The sequence below is a fragment of the Rhopalosiphum maidis genome, chromosome 1 (assembly GCF_003676215.2).
Source record: "Rhopalosiphum maidis isolate BTI-1 chromosome 1, ASM367621v3, whole genome shotgun sequence".
Classification (NCBI taxonomy): domain Eukaryota; kingdom Metazoa; phylum Arthropoda; class Insecta; order Hemiptera; family Aphididae; genus Rhopalosiphum; species Rhopalosiphum maidis.
The window spans coordinates 33,365,920-33,392,532 of NC_040877.1; the positions used below are offsets into that span (position 1 = coordinate 33,365,920).

Here is a 26,613-nt window from a genome sequence, read left to right on the forward strand (position 1 = left end):
TTCATATCATATAAAATATAGTAATAAATATAAACCGAACCAAAGGACCATAGTATTTTATTGGATCGCGTACGTCTATGAACGGCGACTGTGACAAAATAAACTGCAGCGGGGCGTCAAGAGACTGCGCTGCAGCAGTTATAATATGAGAAAGGCAAAAATTCCTATCCTAATGGCTAATATAATATAATGGGTGGAAAAAACGGTCTTGCGGAGTTTTTGCAACACCATAAAAACGAATGCGAAACAACGTCATCGCCGGACGGACGAATGGGCTCCGCCGTCGCCGTCGCCGACGCAACTACTCGTGCGGTCCGTCCTCCCGGTCGTATATCATAAACGTCAAACCGGTAAAATGTAATAATAAGATAAAAAAAAAAAAAATACGCGTACACGCGCACCTCACACACATACACGCGAGAACACACGCACAGGTGGCATTCGCGAGCAAACAACTCGGCAGTTGGCCGAGATTCGAGCAAAGATTTACTACCGATGAGATAAGTTTTGTACTGTTCTGTAGCGGTTGCACAGGGGAGTAGTGACGGGGGGGGGGAGAAGGTCAAGTAAAGGCGATTCGGCAGAAGGGTGGACGTCGGCCAGGTGTGGCGGATTCGGTGCATTAATATGATATTATTGTTGTTGTTGTTGTTATGTACGATTGTATCATTAATATTACGCCCGCGGAGAGTGATTGGCGGCGAGGCGACGACGCGGCGTCCGACGATCTCTGGCACGCGATAAACGATAATAATATTATATAATATTATGTGGTGGTAATATAAATTACACGGCATTAAAATAACGATTTCGTCGCGAGACGCTTCTGCCGTGATCGAGACGTATCGATAATAAAATATAATATAATGCATTATCGTTTATATATAGCGCGCAGCGTAGTTTCACGCCGAGACACTGCACGCGGTCCTCGCACTGCACATCATAATAACGTCATTATTATAATATTCCGGATCGTCTGGAAACTGTCGATTACCGCGCGTTTACCAGTGGTCACTAAATAATATTATCAATCGTACGCGATGTGGTAGGTCGTGGGTAAAGTTCATAATTATTATTATATCGCCCAAACGGTATCGCGAACAGTAACCCGTTCCCATCACAATATACGAGGCATATTCAGAAAGTAAGTGATACTAAGGCTCTCGCGACCGCAGGAAATATTTTTTTACTATGTTCGCTACACTGCTGTATAGCTTTACTCCTCTCGTTTATAACAAGACCATCACAAGTTCAGTACGTTGAAAACTGTGATCACAAGAATTTTTCTCGTGAAACATGTCGATCGAGTTTGCCGCCAAGTGGGAAATCCGCGCCGTCATTCATTACCTCTATGGAACGCTATATACCGGAGGGTGATAATTTTCTCAAGTCTATTGTTACTGGAGATGAAACTTGGGTTGCACACTATATGCCTGAAACCAAGAGACAGTCCGAACACTAGTGTTCACCCTCAACAAAAAAGTTCAAAACCGATTTCAGTCAAAAAAGTCATGGCATCAGTGTTTTGGGACCACAAAGACGTCATATTGATTGAATATTTACCTCAGGGTGAGACCATCAAAGCAGCAAGGTATTGTGAAACCCTATAAAAATTGAGGAGAGCTATTCAAAATAAAAGGAAGGGTCTGTTAACAAGAGGAGTCTGCCTGCTGCACGAGAACTCCAGACCAGCCAATGTCGTGAAACAATTTTTGGGCTCATTTGGATGGGATGTTTTGAACCACCCTCCGTATTCCCCGACCTGGCGCCTTCAGATTACCATTTGTTCACTTCCCTGAAGAAGCACACGGGTGGAAAACAATTGTTTACTGACGAGGAGGTGAAGGGGCGGTCGAGAAGTGGACAAAGGAAGTGGCGGCAAACTCAATCGACATTTTTCACGAGAAAAATTCTTGTGACCATAGTTTTCAACGTACTGAATTTGTTACGGTCTTGTTATAAAGAAGAGGAGTAAAGCTATACAGAAGTGTAGCGAACATAGTAAAAATATATTCCCTGCGATTGTGAGAGCCTCAGTGCACTTACTTTCTGGATATGCCTCGTATATTACCTGTATTTATAAGGGTATATTGTAATAGTTGTACACACGTTACAAAACATATCGTTATTATGTTTTTTAACGTTATAAAATATACATTATACATTTTTTTCCAAACTATATTGCCATTTGTGATGATAATTAAACACACCGTAATGTAAGAACTACAAAACTTATAGAATTAGTTGGTCAGGTTAATTATGATTAATGGTATTCATTTTTTTTTTTTTTGGTTTTTCGTTATAACGTTTTAAAGCCCCGAGATCTGTACACTATGTACGAGTGTGAATAATGTCGACGATCGCGCCCGAGTCGATTTTGTTTAGAAAACGTTAAAACTATAAACACACACTATACGCAGACAATTATAATATTATTATAATATGTACGCTAGCACGGCGGGCATTATATATTATGTTATTATAATATATATATTACGATATAAACACGCGTCTGGACCTATCCGACTTGCACGCGGCTATAGTATCATGTCCCGAGAGGGCGAAATCGGCTGTACGGCGATTGTTGTGTTGGTTGTCCTTCACACCGCCGCCACTCCGGGTGTGTAACGTCGTCGTATAGACGAATTAAATATTATATTTTACGAAAGAAATCATTTTGTCGATATAATTTCGTGCACGCACCTTAAAAACGTATCTAAACTATATCAACGTAACGTATTATATTACATTAATTTTACTCACACCACGAGCGTTTAAACGTCGAAGACAAAATGAATAATATATTTTAGAATTCGATCGACCCGGTCGGTTATTACATTATCGGGTATCATGGTGGTTATTTTAACCGTCAATAAATCCGATATTCGTCTTTATTTATTATTTTTTTTTTCTCATCATAACGATGTCTGTACTTTGAATATAGGTTATCCGGGTGTAGGCAATTCAGCAACGGGAGGAGCTCTAGGCTTTAGGATCGGTGTCGATTTTACGCGTATTATCGGCCAAATATTGAAATGCGTCGATGGTTCATCGGATTTCAGGAAAAATTGATATCGCGGCTCAGCTCAAAAACGTAACAGTCCCGGATCGACCTAACAACACCACGAACTGTTATACGCACGTGTATACAATCGACGTCGTCTGTGCGTTTTAAAAATGTGCACTCGGGGCGGCGATTCGTTATTATACTCGTTATATTAATTCAACTGCATGAATTGCAACGATAGTGATGATATTATATATGCTGTTATAAGCGCCGGCCGCTTCTGAGAATGTAACGTAAGAGGAGAGTTAATTGAACCATCGACTATATTATAATTTAAAAGTCTGTTTAACGAATGTGTATAGAATAGGTTGTACAAAGAAAACGTATACGACATCATACGCACATGATGTATACACAATATTATAATATACGTAGAACGCTGTGTGCCGCGCCGCCGCGTTAATATGAGTCTACATACGAAAACGGCGCCCAATAAATTTTTACGAGTCGTGGTGCTCGTCTGCGATTGCGTACGAGGGGGTATGGGGGAAGAATAATAGTTTCTCTCGTGTACGCATATCAGTTGTATACGGCGCGCGGGCTAATACGATATTTTATACGACCAACAGCGGACACTCGCACCCACGATGGCCTGGTGATGCGCATAAATATAATTGTCGCTCGTCTATATTATATTAATAGTAGTATAATTTACACGTATAAACGTACACATAAATAGGAACTGCACGGCATCGTCCAAACCGGCCAAATGTCTATATCAAATTAGTATACTATGATATCATAGTGTATATTATATTATGTGCTGAGACACATCACATTTTTCGGTCGTTTAAACTTACTCTCCGAGGACCGCACAATTATATAGGCGACGGACTTATTGTCGTCCCGCAGTAGATGGTACATTTTTATTATTAGACTTTTAAGACTTTTTAGATTTTTTATTATTGGCCGTCCTCGTTTTCTCTCTCTTCTTATAACTCACAATAACTTAAATTGTAATATCTCAATAATATTTCAAAAATAATTATAATAATTTAATAGTATAATATAATCTATGACCGAGATAATCGAACCCTGTCTGCAGAATAATACGATAAATCGAATTTGAATAAATACTATTTATCGGTTATTGCCGTTATTGGTATGGTTTTTTTGCTTAGAATTCACAGTTTAAAAATCTATCGAATGATTTCTACTGGCTTGCGTGCACAATTCAAAAGATAAACTGAAAAAGTCGCATCAAACGGTTAAATGAGTATATAAACTGTTCGTTATTTTTTTTTTATAAAAATTACTATATTATTATTATTTTTATCGCTATTTAATTTATTGCAATTACATGGTATTCTCAAAACGCTAAACATAATACATTATGTGACTATGCAATACATTAAACGGGGCACCGCTAAATTAGCAATATTAGCGGTATTATAGAATTTATTTGTTATCATTTTTTTTTTTTTTTTTAGACCACAATTTGTTAATATATTGATGTACTCAACCTTTACAACATTGTATTCAATTCAATCACTTTTGCAAAGAAATTATAGATGTCCTCATGCTGTAACACTGCGGTGTTGTGTATACTATATAATATTCGTATTATATATATAGCGAGCTTCCGACACACGATTATAATAATATAACTGGCACTATAATCTATATAAAATAGATTACTTACGCGGCTACGCTGTTCCAAAGTCAAAGTTAATCCGCTATAATTACGCCTATATGTCCGATACACGTATTATATATTATATATACCACGTAATATAATAAGTACCGATACAATAAGTCAACAGCACTACATTTTTAGTGATTATTATTTGTATTATTTTGTTTATTGCAATTTTAGACAATTACCACCTGTACAGAGTCTAAGGTCAACTTCGGTAAACATCCGATCCGAAACTATTATTACTATAGTATTGTTTTACTATAGTGTGCCTATATGAATTTGTATTATATTATGATATTTATAATAATATATAACATGGTTGACGCGGTTTTTTCACGCATGCTTTCACTTCAGAAGTGCTTAAAACATAGATATATGCGTTTAAATATTTATATTATATATTATATTTTGGAGATTTCTTCTTGAATGGTTCAAACGGGTACCTCCAATAGTGGCGCGGTATAACTGGTTTTCGTATGTCTTAAACGTGTCAAACGTACGTGAAAAGGTGTGAAATATTAAGCGCCATTGTTTACCGTACGTTTTAACGCGGTTTTATGTGTTTAGGAATACGTTTTACAAGTGTTTTCGGACGTTTTGTGTGTGTGATTTTTATTACGAATACTCATTCAAACATGACAGTCGACAATACATCGTTATAGGCTTAAGTCAAATTGCGCGTGATGAAGAAAAAAAAATATATATTATATTATTTTCCCGAAACGTGTCTACACGCATCTAGTGAATGACACACAAATAAATTACGGTATAGCAGATTCAATAATATAAAATATGTACGTACATTACGTACATCCATTTGTTTTTGCGACTACGCGAATAAAATTGATATATTACGGTGCCGTCGAAACGTTAAAATAAAATACGAGATCACAAGTAAATTTATACGACAGCTCGCGGCAAAGCCACAACGTTTAAAAAATGTAAAACGAACTTCTTGTTCGCCCAACCACCGCCAAAACGCGTTACTAGTTTTGTGATTTATACAGACGACGTGATAATAATTATTGCATAATGTATTTCCATTATCATTTGGGCAGTTCTCTCTGTATATATATATACATATTACATATATTGTATCTTTGTTGTACTCTCTCCCCATATTTCTCTAGTTTTGTACACGCACACGATAGCAACTATAATATGTGCTACTATATAATGTTATATATCGTAGACAATAACAATTGATAGTCAGACGCACGCGCGCAAAAATGAAATATAATGATTTTACACGTCCTCGTTATATTGTACATGGAGAGTTAAGTCATTGCGTCATTTAACAAGACTTCGACGATTTCCATGCCTTTTTGTCCTTGTGCAGTATACTCGCATGCACAACTGCTGCGCTTTCGAGAGTCCGCGAAGAGATAACGAAAATGCTCGGCAGTCCGCAATTTAACCAAAAACGAGTTGTGGAATCTTTTTGATTTTACGGTATAACGAATATATTGTCGACAAATTTTTTTTAACTGTAGAGTGTATAAATGGTATAGTATGATGTCACATAATTGGCTAAAGTCGTATTCACCTAAGGATTACCGTTTTCGTATTTTTTTTTTTTTTTTTTGATTTGTGATGTAAAGTTTTCAAAATTACAAACAGTTACGCGATGACAACAAATATTGGTAAATCATACTAAGAAGATTAAAAAAGTAGTTAATTAAAAAATATGTACATATTATTTATTAGTTTTTATATGTCTATATTATATTAATGAAATTAATCTGTTACTGTGATTATTTTATGTCACACTGAAAATTAAAACTATTTGTATTTATTTGCAGCATACACAAATATGTAATGTTAGTGTTAATTAATATATAGTATAATATGTAATAACTAATAACAAACGTTGTCACAAAAAATCTCCGATTTTGGGTCACGACGTTTTTTTGATGGGTTACGATCATATTATAAGATAAAAAGGCTAAATTATATAATTACTCTAAAAGCTATAACAGTTTTATAACAGTACAACTAGATATTTTTTATGGGTCATTTGGCAGGCAGAAGAAGAATCTAATTTACATTGGATCATTATAGCAAAAAGTTTGAGAAACACTGATTTAAAGCATAATACTGGGATTGTTAATACTAATTTCAATAGTTTATACAAATGTTAGTAAATATCGACATTAATAAACTTTTTACCAATCTTCTTAAAACAAAAATATTATTAACCTAATCTACATTATAAACTTGAAAAATTACTGTGAATATTACTCGAAAAGTCGAGTATAATACTAGATGATTTGTAATTATAATAATATGTAAACTCTAATCTGTAGGTTAGGTTATTACTTCTTCATATTGATAAAATATTTTATGTGAATACTACTAAATATTATACTCTGTGTAGAATATGATTGACCATCGTTAGTATAATTTTGAGGCGTATATTATACTGTTATTATTACCATTGATTTTATTTAAATGCTACAATATGACGTAAAATTTTCTTAGAGTTTTAATATTTACTTTATTTTTAGATACGGAAGACTCAATTACAACGTTAATATTAATATTATTAATCGTTAGAAACATCAAACAATATTAAATAAATATTAATAATTAATACAATAAAATAACAGGGATAATACAATAACTACATTTAGCTATAGATTACGAAGTAATAAATCATATAATAAATAAAGTATTATGAGAATAATTTTTGGTTAGATCGTTAGATGAACAAATCAATTTCTAATTCATTTAAAGTTGTCATAATTGGCAGGTTTTATTGCATAGTTATATAGCTAGTTATTTGAAGGAAAAATAAAATACACTTTTAGACCACAAACACTATACTACTATAATGATTAAACTAATGCAATAATTCAAAAATTAAATCAAATAAAAAATAAAAGTGTACATATTATAATCATTATAATATAATATTTTACATTTCATTCACAGTTGACCAAAGTTGCGGGAGGAATTCTTGTTGATGGAACTCGATTAGGTAGTGATTCTAAAAGTAATATATTGTTCTCACGGAATAACGCGAAAGCGGTTGGAGGAGGGTGGATAAAACAGTATATTGCCGATTAAAATAAAAATTCATGAGTAGTAGATAATAATTTTTACTTTAAGAAAGTATATAATATAATAATAATATCTATACATGGATCTATAGTGATAAATATGCTATGTCATCATACTGTTTTATACTCATTTTATGCTAATTCGTATTAAACATAATACATTTAGGTACGTACAACATATATATTTTTATAAACCTTAATAAGTGTAACAAAAACAGTATTTTTTATGATAGTCAAATAAAATGTAAATAGGTACTTTATAGTAAGTGAGTTGTACCTCCGTTAAAATATCGTATAATTTATAGAATATACCGTTTTTTCTTATAAATCATTATTCATTGTGTAAAATACTACAAAAGATGTTTTTTAGTTATTACTTTGTACGGTATTATTGAAATGACGTAATGAAGTACCTACCCAAATATACGATACGTTATTTTCGAACATGTTATAAACCTTCTTCCGTGTATTGTAATATAGATATACAAACGTATAATTATTCTGAAAAATGAATTCAAAATAATACGTATTTACGGGTATTTATTCACGAGGAAATATATAAAAGACACGACTTTCGAGGTTGTACTCTTATTATAGGTACAATTAAATATTTTGTCAAAAAGATTAGATCTTTTCATTATTTGACATTTCTATCGGGTATAATAATGTATTTAAAAAGGTATTATTCTAGGCAAAAGTTTTGATACATCAAATTTCATTTGTCTATGATTGAAAGAGTTTTTCATTCAATTATATTATAGTGTAAGTATTTATATATCACGTAGATATTTATTATTTTTAGTCATTTTTTTCAAAGCAAACTAGTGTCAGATACTATTACTATGATCAACATAACATAATAATTTAAAATTTTCTTCGACAATTGCGAGACAGATAAAGAACACCGATGAAAGACTTGATCGAACAAGGTTAAAATTATAATATTGCCACTGTTTCTTCGATTTTATGCTTTTAAGTCACGCGCGGCTATTTTCAATAATATGCGAACACTATGGATAATGATTTTAGGTAGTTTTAAGTGTGTACTGCTTATCACGGAAATTGTCTTGCGCGTGTACATTTCGACACATTAAATGGTAATATAGTAAATTGCATCTAGAAGCCGCCAAACGCCGGTTTTACCTCGCAGCAGCAGTATAGATGCAGACACAAGTGGTTGACATAAGAAATTACTTTTAACTCCCTGAAATATTATCGCGGGGGATGAAAACGATAAAGTATATAAACACAAAACACCGACCACCGCGGCGTGTTCTTTTTGTTGCGGTAATAAATTGGTGTGAAAGACTCTGTTTGTTTAACTAACAAAAAAAAAAAAAAAAAAACTATACATAATAAATAAAAAAATAAAAACCCTCCGGACAATATTTATACACATTTTGTTTTTTGTTGTTCGTTTTATTTTATTTTTATTTTTTTTCCGAGGGAGAAGAAAAACCGTAAACAACACTCTGTCGGACATCGAATGCATATGATACCGGTTAATTTGGTCGGCACACCCTATAACTGTCAAGGTGGTAAAAATTATGGTTAAACGTACGCTTTTACCGAACCGTATATTTGTAGGTGGCAATAAATACTAATACTCCAAGTCTCTCAATTAGGCGCTACACACACACACACGTATACGCGCGCGCGTACGAACACGATTTTGGTTAGGGACGGGGACGAGAGGAATAAAATGGACGGGGACAACAGGATTTTTAAACGTTTTAATTTAGACCTATAGGGTCGGATAGTATATATGCCTTTGATCGGGTCCGCCCGCCCACCCGAGTTCCGATTGACTATCTGGGAACAATGCGAAGACAATATACATTTAGGAATGAGAAAATACGTACGATTATTAGTGTACAGAGACCGTGGCCATCACGGAAAGCGTCTCTAAAGAAGGAATGTTTCAGCATTATTATTATGTATCCAGTTTAAAAATTACAACATTTAACACTGAACAGAAATAAAGCACATACAAACAATAATAGATCATTGTATTTATTTAATTTATTTTATATTATAATGTTTTATTTCATTGAATACGTTTGAAATATGGCATGAACAAGTTTAAGCTAAAGTTATAACTTATAACAATAATCTGTCCTTATTACGCCGCGTTGACGATGACGAATAATAAAATTATTATTTATTAATACGTATAGGTATTCATGGACTTAAAGTAATCATTCTATCATACTTATTGTTTCTCTAGTTTTCAATGAGGTGTCGCTTTAATGCTCTTTGCATACATTTATATTTACAGTTATTTTATTACACTGTTCTAGTATTCAAATCTATATAAGGAGTTCATGATCTACTCTCCAAACTACTTCTTATATTGGGGCATACAGCACGCATGGGGTATTATTTTTATAAAGTTTCTCTTTTTTTTATACACATGTATTTTCTATTTCTACAAAACATGTGCGAAACAAATAATAAATGGCTAGATTTATTTCTGTAAAAAAACTTATATATTTCAATTTAACAAAGTTGTAATAATTGTAAAAATAAAATAACACGTCATGTTATACTGTTTTAAATATCGGACATAAAAAAGAATCGATTTATTCGTCAATCAGTATATCTCTTTGAGTTTTGACGAAATAGATATTTTAGTATTTATCGCTATAAATAATAATTCATATTACCTGTTTTAAAAATTTAGTAGTTGACCTATGATAAAAACAACGAACATACTTAAATATACTTTAACAGAAAACATTGCTCCATAAATGAAAAACATTGAAGGAATTAAAAGGATATGATATACACGGTAGAAAACATTAAGTAATATGCGACTAGAGGGTCAATTTTTTGAAAGTAAAAATCTAGCGGACCACAAAATATAAAAAAAGCAACAAAAAAGGGTTAATAAAATTTACAATTGGCATTTTAGTTCAATATTAGATAAAAATTCATATCTACGTTTTACAATAAACATTATGTCGGTTTTATAAAATAAAATACAGAGAATTCCTAACATTTTATTTTTTAATAAAATTGCTAGTTGCCTACCCCTCATAAAAGTTAAGCTCGTACAGAGTACTAACATGTATAGTTAATTTTAATATCACTAATAAAAAATTTTCGTTGGAAAAATGAAAATACAAAAAAAAAATGTATTTAAACTATTACGACAGTATGAAGTTTTGATACAGGAGATACGACAATAGGACATAATATCACATATGTGTTTTATAATATTATTAATAATTATTAATCCAGCGGAGACGCTAAAATATACGGCGACGACGATTGGATGTAAATCACCGGGTGGTTTGGGTAATATTCTAGATGTGTAATAAAGACGTGAGAAATAATTGACGTCCTCCCATATACGTATACAAATCGGCCGACCGGACAACAATATATTCATGCATTTTACTACCGACGCGCGATCAAGATTAAACGATAGAGCAAATAACTATGTGCTCGGAAAGCCGACTTGCTCGTTTTATTATCTATTTATATTTATTTTTAGCAAATTGATTTCATTTTTACCAACGGATATAATATAGTGTCGAATTTCTACAACTTGTTCAGACATATTATGTTATCGTTATACTATATTACCTATGTCTATGCGATATCTTATACATTAGATTCATACATATATAGGTATTATTATATGCCTGAATGTGTGCCCTTCACCATATATAATAGCGTCGATTGCTGTTATAAGCACTATAATATTATAATGTAGCCGAATTATGATGGCCAAGTGTTACTAACTAGCGAAAAGTGTAAACGGACGTCCCCGTAATTTAGGTAAAACAAGTTTTTTTTAAACACGTATTTTTGTGTGTATGTGTGTGGTGTTTTTTTATTATTATACTATATTATTGAAACTTGTAGTAAATTATTTTAAAATAAATCTTATTAAAACATTTTTTCTCGTACCTGCAACTAACGAAGACAAATTATTATTACGTATATAATGTAATATAATATATTAATCTACCAATACATTAGGAGGTATATTATATTATACTACAAAAATCGAACCACTTAGAAAAACCGAATCGGTACTTTACTACTTAATATTATATTTGATAAACAGTGAAGAGGTACATCTTGGAAAAATTAATTTTGATTACTGTCTTCGATAACTTGTTTTTAATGTTTTAGAAAAAAAAAACAGTGATTATAATAATAAATAACACAATTGAAGCTGTGCGTAGCGTGTCACAATTGTTATGTATATTATACACATTAATTTTATAATATACAAACGGTATGATGTAAAGCACGTGGACCTGCAATGAATATATAATTATTATGTTATTATATACACTGTATGTGTTTCACGCCTAACACGCTCACCCCTATATTGCATTAAATAATGAATTTATTCAAATACTGATTATATACTTATTAAAGACCATATTTTCAAGTTCTTGAGAATTTTTTCGACTATTTAAGGAATATCCTATGCTGATACAAACTTCTGTTTTTCTTATGAGAACCCCCTCTTTTAGTTGTAAATTATTTAGTGGATACTATTTTTGAAAATATTTATATGCCTAATTCGAAATTTCAACAAGTAATTTTTAGTTATTAAAATATTTAAAATGTTTATACTAAGTATAATAGTCCTTAAAAATGGTTTTAAAAAAATATAAAATACATATAAAATTGGTCTAGTGTAATTATGATTAGATTATTTAAAAAAAATTATAAATGTTATTATGGTACACAAAATTAAAAAAATCAAAAACCATTTATTTGATTTTTGATTTTAATATGGGTTTTCAGAAAAATAACCTACTGAATAATTTACAGTAGAAAAAAGAAATTCTCAAATGAAAAATAGAAGTTTATTTCTCTACACAGATATTCCTTAAGTCGTACGAAAATTTTTACAAATTTGAGAATAGGGTTTTTAACTGGATATATGTATTTATAAATTCCAAAAATAAGATTTTAAATAACTGTGTTGTTGAAGAAAAAGAGGTGGCCATCATGCTTGGTGAATCGTCTTGTAGATGCGTACGGGCGACCAAGCAACAATGCAGCATCACAGAAGATATTATAATACCTATACACAAAATATAGACCCATATAATATAATCGGAAGATTACGCGCACTTCATGATTATTATACAAACCAAATTCATTGATATGCATATAATTTATATACATAAAAGCAGCGTATTGTGTCCACCGAGCATATAATGTGATATTATCATTACGATACAATCGTGATTTTATCAGTGAATGATGGTGAAATGTAGACGAAATAAAAAAAACAATTTACATCTATTACATTCATGTTTACAGGGTGTATCGTCATGTTTGTCTAAATCAATGACTTTATTTTTGCCTATTATGATATTTTTTTGGAAAATATGATCTTTATAACAAAAATAGATTCTGTATTATAATACAGACTGTTACGAATTCGTGGTATAAAATCGTTTTACTCAAACTTAAAGTAAAAACAGCGTTAAGATAAATAGACGCACGCTAGTACATTATAATAATTATTAATAGTATGTATTATAATGAACTATAATCGTATGTACCCACCCAAGGAGCTGATGAAGACCAAAACTGCTGAACACTCTGTATACATATATATATATTATACACGACAAACTGATAAAAAAAAAATTCGCAATATATAGTTTCTTAGATCTATCGGAGTAGCGCTGATTAACGGAAATTATAATCGATGAGTATTACGTACATATTTATATGTGTGTAGTGTGTGTACATACACACACATACTATATATTAAAATACAAACAATACCTATGTGTGGCGCAAGTGCTGTTCGTTTATTATAATATTGTAATCAAGTATCAACAGAACTAAAATACTATGATAGTATAATATGTCACGTGCATTATAAACGTTGCACAATGCACAGGAAGCGTTTCCACAAATTCCGTTTGGCGAATCCGAGACGACTGCGACATCGGTTTCATATGTGATTCGTATTATTGTTTCGCCGAGTTCAACGTCCGTACGCGTATCACTAATTATAACAATGATCGGCCGCAGCATCAGCCACCACTTGCTCCGGTACATACGAGTATAAGTATATATATATATATATACACGTACGACGTTAACCCATTGATTGTGTTATAACCCGACTTGGATTAACTGTTCCCAATTAAATTACGTAACGAAATATGCGTGTACAGTGTTACGAATGAGTTAAAAATAATTAAAAAGAAACCGATTTTTTTTATTATTATTTTAAGGCGCGGGCAGGTGAGAGAGACACGTTATATCGCAAAGGTTTCTTTTATTTGTTTATGTGTAACCGTATCGCGTCTGCAGCAAAGAAAATTGTTTGTTTTTTGAACATTTTTAAACGATAGTATTATATAATATTGAATAGGTGGTTAATAATATTTTAATATAATATTATAACTATTTTGTCCAAAAAAACACAGAAAAAATAAATGATATTATTAGAACTTCATATTTATGCGTATATAGTAATATCGAAGTTTTTGTACCTACGCAACCGTCGGTTAACTATATAGGCTAAGATTTATACATCATTAGAAAGTAAAACAAAACCAAAATCCTTTTAAATATGATTAATCGAATAATCGATTAATCTCTTGAATTGGAAACCGAACAGAGAAAATGTCCCGCTCCCAAAACGATTAGTGAATAATATCGATAATAGTTATGTACTGCTTATATCGATAGTGAGCGACAACACGCGCGTATTTATACCTATACTTTCTTACGATTGTTATATGTACCGCCGCGGCGCCGTCGTAATCTTGACGGAATTATCAGACGATCAAATAACATGTAATAACTAATAACCAATAATTATGAACAAATAATAACAATAATTTACCGAACTGAATTTCAAAATAATGCAGGTAACACGCATGGTAAATATTTATCAAATATTCTTGTAATACTCGTATAGTATATACCTATTATTCCCACAATTCTACGCGTAAATTATACATTTTCATATTTCTAAAAATGATTATTTTACGCCATAATATACCCATATTAATTTCGAATTACACGAACAAATTATAAATCGTACATATTATAACTTATTAAAATAAATGCCCGAATATTTTCACCGTAATTTTATTAACGCCAGCTTAAATATATATGTACATATATATATATATTGATTATATCTCCGCGCATACTCTAAATTCCAACAGGTAAATATTATAATTTGTTCTTCGCACATTGTATATTATGTATGATAAACCAGTCTAGTATAGTTCATTGAAATATTTAAATTTAATTAAACTAAAATTACCAACAACGGGTAGTTGGGATACTATTAACAATTGATTTGCCGTTAAGAAGTTGCAATTTTTTTTATTAAAAAAAAAAAAAAAAAATTCCAATCAATTTAAAATTAAAATACAACTACTGACATTAATTTACGCTCATAAACAATATACACATAATATAGTATATATATATATATAAGTATACAACACGCGAAACGATGATAAAATATTATATTGACGCATTCACAAATTAAAATGTTTAACATTTTAAATAACTTTAATAGCTCATGGCACATTCTGATACTTTTGGATATTGGACAACATATTATGTGTTATAAATTATAATGTATACACCGATCGAATCTCAAAATATTATGTAGGCGTTGAAATTATATTTTTTTTTTTTAATGTAGGTACTTATATAACTAATTTTTTTCAAACTTTATAAAATTATGAAGTATATATTATGAAAAAAAAAACCCCTGAAACGTTTAATCTGTCAAAATACCACATTATATACATACACCAGTTGCGTGCTGTCAAATATAATTTTGTTTATTTCAAGACGTGCATCCCAATATACCTAACCAGAATGCAAATTATGTATTTTTGGACACGTTATGTTTTTTGTGTTTGATTTATACTGATTTTCATTCGAAATGAAGTTCAACAACTGTTCGCTAAGATAAACCAGATATAAAATACACAGATTTTGTGTAAGGTGTAGGTTAAATCATTGTCATACACGCATATTTTCGCTAAACATAGCACATTAAGAACGAACGTCGTCCTAGTTACGTAATATATGCTCGTGTAAAGGCCCACGCAAAAGTATATAGGTACACGCGGACACGCATCGATATTATTGAATATAATATGTTACACTGCGTGTAACTTATTACTATATTTATTGTGTATACATAAAATTTGTAATAGGTACCTATTTTTGTTTACGTAAAACCAAATAAAAGCGAGATCACAATCAAACAGAAAAAAATCAACAAAATCGATCGAATCTAAAATACTATATTATAGCCGTGTAAAGTTCTATAACCCCCCCCCCTCGAGGCTTTAAAAATCACATATTGAGCATAATACCACGGTCAGTCGACACCATACACATAACCACGCCATAGTATATCCAAACTATATCCTGCGATATACGAAATATTATAATGTAAATAAAACGTCGGAAGCACGTTGTAGTACGTATACATATATACGACCTACGAGTATACGATATACATTGCATTTACAATATGTAGTACGTACTTAACTATATATAATAATATGGTGTTTGGTATGTGAAAAAAATCACTGCTACAGGCGATGATGCGGCTATATAGCAGTATATAGTATAGAGAACATTATTGTCACAAGTAGGTTGTAAAGCTGTTCGATAAGATATTGTATAGAAAATACGCACATGCGTGATCGCGGATTGTATCGCGGCGTTGAGATATTATATGCCTGTTACCTATGTAGGTACATAATGTTATATCGCTTTATCATCGTTATTTAATTACAACGAAAAAAAAAAAAAACGATAGTTCGATAAACGAACGCATTATTACGAGCCGCGATCGTCTTTTTTGTTTTGAAAGATTTAAGTTTCTATATTGTATAATATATATTATATTAAACAGATGCACATATCGGTACGATGTGGCGCGGTTGCGTCACTGTTTGAGTCGAGGCCGAGTTTTGATATTATCGTAGATGTTATGAAAAATTCTCTCGTAATAAAATAAATGTAACAATTTTCTATAACATGCATGATTGGTCTTACCGAGCCATAAAGTAAGCCACATGCGTCCATGCACAAGTACATACAAGTCGCTACGCCTTGGATGTTTAGTTGCCCCATGTTCACCGAAGTTCTTTGCAGGATAACTGAAAAAAAAAATAGACGAAATGTTCATAAATTCATAGATATAAGCACGTATACAAGATACAAGTATAATAATCTGTGGCAAAGACAACGTGTATTATATTATATAATATAGTCACTATATTAAATAGTGCGTATATTATAATATTACACCTGGGCGCCTCGCGCTCATACTTATTTGCATACGTGTGACACGTTCCATTGTCAAATAAAAAAGTTTTGGCATAAAGATCTTATTACGTTGTAAAAATTATTATGGCGATTACACAGAATGACGATTAAAGTGCGGTGATATACATGCGTTATAATAACAATCATATAATATTATGGCGCCAATGTATACATTTTAATTTTCCGACGAGCTAACGTATGATATTTAGGTTTTATCAAAATTCCGATACATCACGTACTTAATTTCGAATTAGGTACTCGTGTATATAATAATTAAAGGCGTTCATCGATCATAAAGTAGTTACATACACAGTGGTTTTTTTTTCTTCTATCGTTTTTGATAGAACAAAATTACTATCAATAGACATCTATACATTGTGGGCAAAGTAGTATACATTTCTATATTGTGATCGCATCTTCGTAGCGATTGACATCATGATAACGCCATATAATAATCCGCAGTTAATACGATTTAAGCCTATCGATTTTAAACCATAAATACTATATGATGGGCTTAACTAGATACATGTGCCATAAAATAATAAATAATACAGGTTATAAACGCGCATAATTAGTATTTTCTAAATAATTATTGCTAGTACGCTGATAAATTGAGGGTATATTATTCTGAAAATGCATATTTTTTTATCGTATAACTATAAAGAATATAATAAAATACATGTATAACAGCAGTAATAAGTAAGTTATATCTTGAATCCGTGACGTTTATGCCATTCCATTAGCTATAATATCGTAGATTATAATGCTAAAATGTACCTTTATATGTATAAATATTTTAGTTAAAATATAAAAAATATATACTTTTTTATGTTAGACATATTTTAAGCTTTTTAATGATTCATAGAAAATATTTATTTTACAATGAATGACAGAGAGTTAAAAACAACATTATACATACTATATATATAGATAATATGTGTATAAGAACTCGTGGCAGCTTAAGGCGAACTAACTCAAGATCATATTTAATATATTATTTTAACGTAATAAAATTTAACAATAAATGTACCAATAATAACCTAGCCATGTGTAAAATACGAAAATATCTTTCACTCGTTTTGCTGTCGGTTTGTACAAAAAAAAAAAAATTAAAATAAATACATAATAATTAAGATTATCGTAAACATTTATGTATGGTGACCAAATGAGTCCCTTCAATATAATTTTATATAATATTGCAGTTGTTAAAACCTGATATTAGACAGCAAAATCGTTTTTTCACTGGCCTGAAACGTGAAGCTCATAAACATATTTCACTATATACACGTAAATGAGTACATTAATAGAGAGGAGACCGTGTTAAGGCTAACAAGTCGAATAGCTATTATTATTATTATTGATATTATATAAGTTTCTAACAACGATCCATATAAAAATAATATTATTATTATTTTTATTATCATAGATGTAACCGAAAACGTATATTATATAGCAGGGGGCGGTTGACGGTTGCATTTAAAGCATCCAACTCATAAGAATAATAACTGTCGGGGTAAAAAGGAGGCGCCTGTTCGAAATCGATTAGAATATTAAATGCATATTATATTATTATGTATAGTTGCCGGTCAGAAAACAGTACCATAAGGTTCCTGTGCGGCAACCGGTTCGTCAGTATGTATATAATATATGTATTATGGTGTGTATACAAGAACATATTTATATATGTGGCTCCTAAGCTCATTAACACAAATTTGAATTTAAAGGGAAAATAATAAAACACTTATCCTTATCTGAACCCCGAAGTATTGTTCCGATCTCGAGTGGGATTCAGGAATTTTATACTCAAATTGACACCAGCTATTATATTATGTAGATAGGGACCAGCACCGCCGCACACCAAACACTGGCCGTGATTAAAAACTCACACACACACACACACACACATATTATTAAAAAGATACGCCGTGCACGATTCAGCTTAAATTTTTATAACCAAAAACAAACTTTATGTGTATGTCCCGTCACCGGCCGCGAACAAAAACGCGTGTTTATTTAGTTTTTTTTTTTTTATTTCAGTTATATTATCACCCCGTGAGAGTATTTTACGATTACGACCGAATTACACGGGCTTTCAAGAAAATAATAGAAAACCATAGAGGCGTCTAAAAAGTGAAATTGCCGAACGCATTGTATTCGTGTACCTATATCGTTTTATGACCTTTATCCCAATAGATGCGTTTCCAGCGCGGCGGGCGGAATTGCTTCTCCGTAAACCAACGGATTTATATATTATTATATCAAAGCACGTAATATATAAGAATAAGATGGGTACATAATATTATACCGTCGACAAATAACGCCGTGTATACGTATGCCTATAGTGTGTGTATAATGCGGCGCGTTTTTCATTTCCACACAATACGCCCGATGAGTTGATACGTTAAGACCACGTCCATTTATTATAATGTTATGTTCTCCCCTTATTTGAAAAATTTCCGGTCATAACGACTTTAAGCGACGCTTTCCCGGCGATGCGGATTCCGCGCACAATAGTGTTACGTACACATCGTATAGGAATATAATAGTATAATGTGTCGTGGTATGCGTGTGTAAATGGAAGCATTCGAACATTTAAACGAATAACAAGTATATCATCGCATTATCACGTTCTACGTAAGGGTAATCCGTTCAAATCCGATCTAAAATAATAATTATGACTAATGATTCTAAAGTATGCTTTTTTCAGGCTGAACATAATATTATACTATCTAATGATACAATTATAATGTTAAAAGCACCACACACGTATTTTACACTGATGGAGTTTTCACACAAACACACATTCACTCGCGAGCGCGTACCCGGGAGCGTGCGTTACCATTTTTTAAACTCGTCCTCGTTGACAATAATGTATATTTATATTAATAAGTACTACAAAATCTTTAAGATTTTCAAGTAGAAAAAACGTAGAAAATCTCACCGATAGCTATTTTGTTTATATTGAAAGTGCTATATTGTGTAAAATACACTACTAACGAATCGTCCTATTAGAAAAAAAGGTTTTTAAAGAACAGCTAATCTTAATGTCCTGTGAACTAGTTAAGTATTTTACAAATAAATGATACATAAACTTGAAAATAAAGAGCATCAATAAAATTCCTTCGTTTAAACTAGAAACAAAATGTTTTACTTCGAAGAAAACAAGTTACGATACCATTAAACACATTAAATTATTTTTTAGAGTAGATAAAAACGTTTTAATATTTAATTACTAAAACGTTACGTTTCAAGTCGAATAATGTATACGTATATGGTCCTCCACCTCACCTACTTTTATTTAAGAGGACACCACACCCATATGTGTTGTCTCCGTCTTACAAACGTACAGTATAGTAAATTTTTGTTCGGCAAAACCAATTTTAGCTCTAATACTAGAGTGAATTGACCTATTAACAAGTTTAAACGTAAAAATATTATCTGTGTTTTCTGTGTTTTTGCGTTTATTTTTCAACTATTAATCGAACTAAGATAATTTTCATGCTATGATATTGTACAATATATTCTCTTATAGATATAATTTCTTCACACCCATTATTTTCAATTTTCATCAGGTTATATAAACAATCGTTTTAAGTTAAACATTTTTTTAACTAATTTATAGGGTCGTTTTTCGGTATTCAAAAGTTTTTTACTCTATTTTAGAATACGACGCGATACGTATGTTTTACAACCATTTTTAATGCCATGTACAATGAACTCATATCTAAAGATTATAAAATAAATCGTTCAACTGCTCGTTATAATCAAATAATTTTATGATAAACCGAAACAAAGTGGTATAGAATAAACACCAAATATTCAGTTCTTAGTATCCATTTAAATAAATGTATAAGCAATCAATTTTACAAAATAAATTAAACTTATAAGTTATATCATTTATTATAAATACTATAATAATATATAATCAATGACTATGTATTATATTAAAACATAATAATAATATAAGTTGTTATTATTATGGTCCTTATGACGGAGAGGTTTGAACATGACGTTATATAAATAAAACATATTGATTCAACCAATTTGTGTGGATCTATCATTAAGAAAATGTAGACTATTTTAAAATTTAGAACTGGCAAAATGTATTTAAAGATCAAATAAAGTTTTTGGCTAAAGTATTAATAATATTATTATTATGATGATGGTAGAAAAGTTTAAAATCCTTTGGTGCAAAGAAAAGTATTGCATTAATTTTATTTAGGTTTAACCTGATAAAAATGATGATACATTTTTGAAAATTCACTTAAAACATGTTGATTGGTATATATAAATAGAAATAAAAATGAAAAAATTGAATAGCAAAAATATATGTAATTACTATCAATTGGTGACAGGATCTAAAGTTAAATAAACATTGTACTTGAAAAAATTTCTTGACATAAAAAAAAATCAATACAATTAGCAATTCGGTTTATTACAGTGAAAGAGATCCAGGGTAAAAAATGCGGAACTAGAATAATTATTGTAAAATGGAACGTGGAATAGATCAATTAATCTTGTACAGTGATTAGTTATATTACAACCAATCATTGAAAATCATTCTAAGTAATCAGTAATGCCGTTTAATACATCGAATATAAGAACAAGGTATCAACTATCAGCAACTTTCCTTCTCAAATACTCAATAATTCACATGATGTCATTCTCAGTTGGGAAAAATGGCAAACCAGCTAAGCACACTATAGGCACCGTATCCGGGTATAAAAATCGGTTAATACTCGTCATTGAATTTATCACGGTCAATAATTAACAAAATTGTCTCAAATAAAAATTATTGTACAATGTTATATAATATCGTTTTACATTTTAATCCATTTGAATGTTATTCGATATTTAATCTATAATAATGATCAATAAAATTATATGTAAAACGTTTTCCCCGAACACTCGATGATCGAAAACCTATTTTAGGTCTTACATTTTTATTTATCATTATACAATGAGTATAGACGTGTCACGTGTAAAATGTCATGGCAGGTGCAGTGAAGATTTTTACCTGCCCAATGTTTTCACACAAACGGCCCTCAGGCCATTTAGTTATAGTACACTCCACTAATTCATTGGTCCAATGCTATTGACAACTATGGTTCAAATTTCAATTATATAGGTATCTACTATAGTATAATTTTAGCACAACACCTTAAAAATTATTTTACATTTAATTTGTAGATTATGATGGTTTGTCGAATCACAAATGTTTTTGATTCATAGTTCTATTGTTGAAATGCAATTTACCACGTGCAGGCTACAAACTTCAAACTTCTCAATCTATTGGGCAGACGGCCTTTATAATATGTCTTGATCAGTCCTGGTCATGTGCAGCAAACACACGCGTATGATAACGCGGATTGCGAGTCTTTTGTTATTGGTATATCATAATTCATGGTGATATTATAGTCTGCAGTGCCAAAAAAACGAAATGTCATAAATTGTTCTCTAAAACCGTTCAATATATTCCCAAAAACTGTTTAGGGCTGGTGCGAAACAATACATGGTTTTGGATTGAAATGTTTGAAATACAAAACTCAAAGTCTAATAACGTATTTTAACTGTATACACGATATATTATGATATGTTATATTGTTATAGTATGTGTAATATATAGACTATAAACAACAGTTCGAATTAAAAAAGAAACTGTAACACCATTACAGCCCGCTTTGTTTAAATTACGATATGCCAAGATTCATGGGCGGGAAGAATAATAACGAGGCGTAGTAATCCCAACGTTTCTCCGATCAGAAATCTTCGATCATCTGTAGCTAATGAGATTTGATCGTGACAACGGCGTTACGTATACAAAATTAGTAAATAACGAAACGCCTTCGGTTCGTCTTTTAATCGGCGTGGCTAACCCTATATATCACTCTCACGCGTATGATATATAGTGGTATAAGCATAATGTAATATACAATAATATTAATATGTTATTAAGTACGCGGATTCGTTTACCGCGGACCACGAGGCTCCGATGTTATTATAATATTACGTCAGTATGACGCGAGAAAGCATACACAATGTACGGTCGGTCGGGCCACCCCGCGCGTATGGGGAAGCGAGTAAAATAACGTCTAAACAGTCGCGTTAATAAATCGTCGATAATTAATTTATATTATACACGCGTACAAGCTTATATGCAATATATCACCCCGGTAATAAAATTATGTCCATATCGTATTATTATTATTATTATTATTATCATTATTGTTGTTGTATGCACGGAGTACGCGTTTAATGTTCACATCAAGTCGTTTTCCGCCGGTCGGCGCGTGGACACGCAAACGTACCCCGCTGTAACCCGTTTACATTGTGCTCGACGATACAGGGTGTCCAAAACCACGTTAGTCCAGCCGATGATCTGTTTACAAACTATTATTTTTTTTTTTTTTGAAAATCATTACTGTACTGAAGTATTTTTCGGATTGCCATGACACAAAATAATTAAATTACAAATTTCGTTTTATATATTATATATCTATGAATACACTTTAAAAGTATAAAATTAGTAATCTCCATCAACAGCGTTCACTTCACGCGCAGATCGCATAAACATTATATCGTTGTGCGATTTTAAATTCACGAGCTTTCGGTGTTTCAAGAAGATTTATGAAACTCGATTCCCGTAATGCCTACATAATGTGTACAATGTCGAGCGGTGTGGCGGGAATGTATACGTATCTCAGGTCGAATCGGTCAAGTCACACCCTGTATAACGGGTACACGGATTGGCTGGTTACTCGTACTATTTATACGCGTATTGCCTATATAGTTTAACGATCGTACACCGGTCATACGGTTATGCCGCACGGTATATACTTTTACGAGGGTGGTAAACCGCACCGGAGCCGAGTCGCGACAACGTTTGCGGCACGCGGAGACGTATATATACGCGCCAGTGGGATATCAATTAATTAATGACGTTTATACGGTCAATCGTTTGTTAGTCGCGCGACGACCAACCGCGGCGCGTTCGCCCATTATACGGCGGGTCCTCCCGGTAAGAGATATTATTATAATAATAATAACAATTTAAGTAATATAAACGAAGTTTATGACGCGTGACGTTCGGATCGTTTCAATTAGGCGTACGACCACCGCGCGGCGGACCGTCGCAGTGGCGCTGGCAGCGGAATCGTCTCCGTGCGCATTTGAGACTGTACCTAAATATTTTATTGATAGGTATTTTGGGTTCGCGTTTACCTACCCGTGTGGTACATCATAATAAATAATAACGCTTATTATCGTTTAACTCGAGCAACAGACTGTAATAAGACAATGACGAATAGGAAATTGCAGTGGGTATATGAAAAGAATAAATCGATTTAAGAAAATAAAAACAAGAAACGACGCCGTGATTTAGGTGCGATGTAGTGTTGTATTATTTCTTATCGTTATAAAGTATATAATAATATCTGATAGCCGTGTGAGTAGTGATTGCTACTACCACGGTAACTGATTGATCGGCCACTGCCCACTGTGCGATCGTCGATTTTTAATATAGATTTATTTATAAGTTTATTCGGGTGCACAATGATGTAGTGGATTAAGGTTGTATCTAGTTAATACATTATGTAATATTTTAATACTACAGGTATGTTTAAATATACTTTAATCGTGTTACGAAAATACGAACACTAATTTTAACGAATGAACCGAATCTGCGAACCAAACTGTTTTTTAAATTTAACTACGAATTTAAACCGAATCGAACTTTAAAAAAGAATGATGTATGAACGTTATACCAATAATTTATTGATAATAAAATATAAACCATGTTAAACGTTTAAACAGTGCAATAAATATATAGGTAGATACATCTTATTATAAAATATAGTGTAATTATATATAATATACTAGTGGTCGTCTACGCGTATAGTACAGAATAAAAATATAAAATATATACGCTTTACGATATCGGATGTTTTTTTCGGGTCAGTAAACCGATAAAAATATTTTTTTAGTAGAATAGTAAAAGCTATTTTTTTTACTCCCGCGACTGATATCCTACGAAATAAAATCATACGGATTCCATTCAATTCCAATGACACATTCGCATAGTAAACAAACCAGCAAAGTAAAAACGAGCGAAAATATTTTTCAGTCAATTTCAAATAGATATAATATTATTATTAATATCATTTATCACGACGCTCGTTGCTGTAGTTAAACGCAATAATATTATATCATAATTATAGTGCGCGTTACTTCAAACGGCTTTGTAGCAAAAAGCGAACCGCAACAGGTTTCGCGAGGTGCGTAGGTACGTGATTCTTATATTATTATGTCCCATGGCTGGTGCGGAAATCGCATTGCAAATTTTTTTAATACAAAATTGTTTGTTTTCGAAAAAATCCTAGGTGTGTAGTCCGTCGTTTATTATTGGTGGGACGAAAATCTAATATTTATACAAATGACAGATTTTTAAAATAAAAATTTGTTTAATAATGACACAATATAATATTAATGTAATAAGCTTTGTCTTTAAGCCCACGAGTGTTTAAAAGACAACCTTGACTTAATTTCAATATCGTTTCCGACAAACATCACTAGTATACACATAGGTAACCTATGGTAAGTTACATGCATGTGGTTATACATTAGGTATTATATTACTATAAATTAAATGTAATTTTCGCCAACGCGAATTACGAATTACGATATAGTTTGGTTGCATAGACTAATTGGTTTTTAATTGTACTAGGTAGGTATTAAAGTATAACTTCTCACGCACGCATAGGTGTTTCCTATCTTTAATATCAAGGTAGTATTCGTATGTTTTAATGTTTCTATAAAACTTTAGTCACTACAATAATCTATATAGTAGTTATGACTGAAATCTAAAACGAGTTGGATATAGCCTAATATAATGTTATAATCTATATGGTCAATTCACTTTATTATATCTAATATAATTATATAATGATTTACTCTATATATATTATACAACCCTTCTATGTAGTAAATATTTAGTTTAGTAAATTAGAAGAAAACAATATATACGCTCATCAGGAAGACGTTAATACTCGAGGTTTGATTAAGCCATCACGCTTCCTAAGATTTTTATTTTTGTTCGTTCCGCGATTCTTTATTTTTTTGCGTTCGGGAAAGTTATACTGATATGAAAAAAAAATCATAGCAGAAGTATCAACTAGAATAGATATACAATCCCGAAAGTGCTACTTAAAATATTTTAAACACTTTATATAATTCGCTCATCAAAATTAAAATAATAATGCTTACAGAAATAAAATGCGTTACAAATCAGTTACATATTTAGTAGAATCAGAAATTACTAGATTTAAAATAATATTAAAATTACAAATAATAATAAAAAAAATGCCTAATAATTCAACACAGAGAGCTAGTTGAAGACCTTGACATTTATTGTGCTTGTACGAACTATAATCTATCATGAAATCTAAAAAAGACATTTTGATAAGACAAAAACAATTGGTTTTATTTATAACACGGATACTTGAAATCCTATTCGAGATATATACTTATGGAAC

At 31.5% G+C, this 26,613-nt stretch overlaps 1 protein-coding gene across 1 annotated transcript in view; it reads right to left on the bottom strand.

The window, feature by feature from the left end:
* The window catches only part of LOC113561007, a 71,523-nt gene that overhangs the window by 6,084 nt on the left and 38,826 nt on the right, over positions 1 to 26,613 (bottom strand). The window contains exon 2 of the mRNA XM_026967173.1: positions 16,811 to 16,914. Coding sequence (XP_026822974.1) covers positions 16,811 to 16,914 — 104 coding nt within the window. The remainder of the gene's footprint in view (positions 1 to 16,810; positions 16,915 to 26,613) is intronic.